Genomic DNA, 933 nt, shown 5'->3' with positions numbered 1-933 from the left:
CAAATATCCCTTTCCCTTTAAGACAATATAAAACTAACATCAAAAGTAACATCAAGACAAAAAAAAATACTGTACAAAATAAGTGGTAAATGAATATGTACTGTATAGCTACAGCATTTTAAAAATTAATGAAAAAATATATATATATATTTAATTACTGATAATATTCCATTTAAAAAAGCCAATCATTTAAAAGCATCAGTGCCTGGGTTTATGATGCCAGAGGGCCACAGTTACGTACAACATCAAGCTGCCAAGCAACAGCGCCTTCGGCACTACTAAAATAGTCCTTGAATTTATCCCTCGTTTCCCTTGCACTCGCTTTATAATTGTTCGACCCCACTCTTCTCACATTTTGAAGACCAGTTTCATCTTCTCCTACAATAGTGCGCCATTCCCCCTCCTTAAATTCAGCATTATTGTAGCTGTCCACAAAACCGTTTGGCAGGTAATGAGCGTTGTCTGTTTGCATGAGGAAGTTGTGAAGACAAACTACAGCCTTTACAACCCTGTCAACAGTGTCAATATTAGCCCGGATTGGTCTTCTAAAAATACGCCACCTGGCAGCCATCACTCCAAACGTATTTTCTATCGTCCTTCGCCCTCGCGATATTCTATAATTCGCCACTTCCTCTTCCTCTGTTAGTTTAGTACCCCCATATGGTTTCACAAGCCAAGTCTTTAAGGGAAAAATGTCATCTCCCAAAAGTACATAAGGGAGAGTATATCCATTCACATCTGATGGCATTGGTACCTTTAAAACTCCCATATCAGCCTGCTTAAAAAAGGAAGACTGGCCAAAAATTGAGGCATCATTGTCCCGTCCATACGACCCAACGCTCACCCATATAAAGGAGTACTTCGCATCACAGATGCCCATTAGGACTGAACTGTGAAAGCCCTTGTAGTTGTAGTACATAGAACCTCCAAATT

At 39.4% G+C, this 933-nt stretch overlaps 1 protein-coding gene across 1 annotated transcript; it reads right to left on the bottom strand.

Moving 5' to 3' along the window:
* Nucleotides 1-211: 211 nt before the first annotated feature.
* Nucleotides 212-880, bottom strand: LOC117113506 (protein ALP1-like). The gene has a single exon (XM_033256859.1). It carries the CDS (start codon nt 878-880, stop codon nt 212-214), a length of 669 nt encoding a protein of 222 aa, XP_033112750.1.
* Nucleotides 881-933: the final 53 nt, after the last annotated feature.

The sequence above is a fragment of the Anneissia japonica genome, unplaced genomic scaffold (genome assembly GCF_011630105.1).
Source record: "Anneissia japonica isolate Jap-2015-1 unplaced genomic scaffold, ASM1163010v1 scaffold85939_len1052_cov175, whole genome shotgun sequence".
In the NCBI taxonomy this organism is placed as follows: domain Eukaryota; kingdom Metazoa; phylum Echinodermata; class Crinoidea; order Comatulida; family Comatulidae; genus Anneissia; species Anneissia japonica.
This window is presented reverse-complemented; position numbering and strand designations above follow the sequence as displayed.

Excerpts from the sequence above, each read along its gene's own strand:
- LOC117113506 (XM_033256859.1), bottom strand. The coding sequence starts at position 880 with ATGGGCATCTGTGATGCGAAGTACTCCTTTATATGGGTGAGCGTTGGG.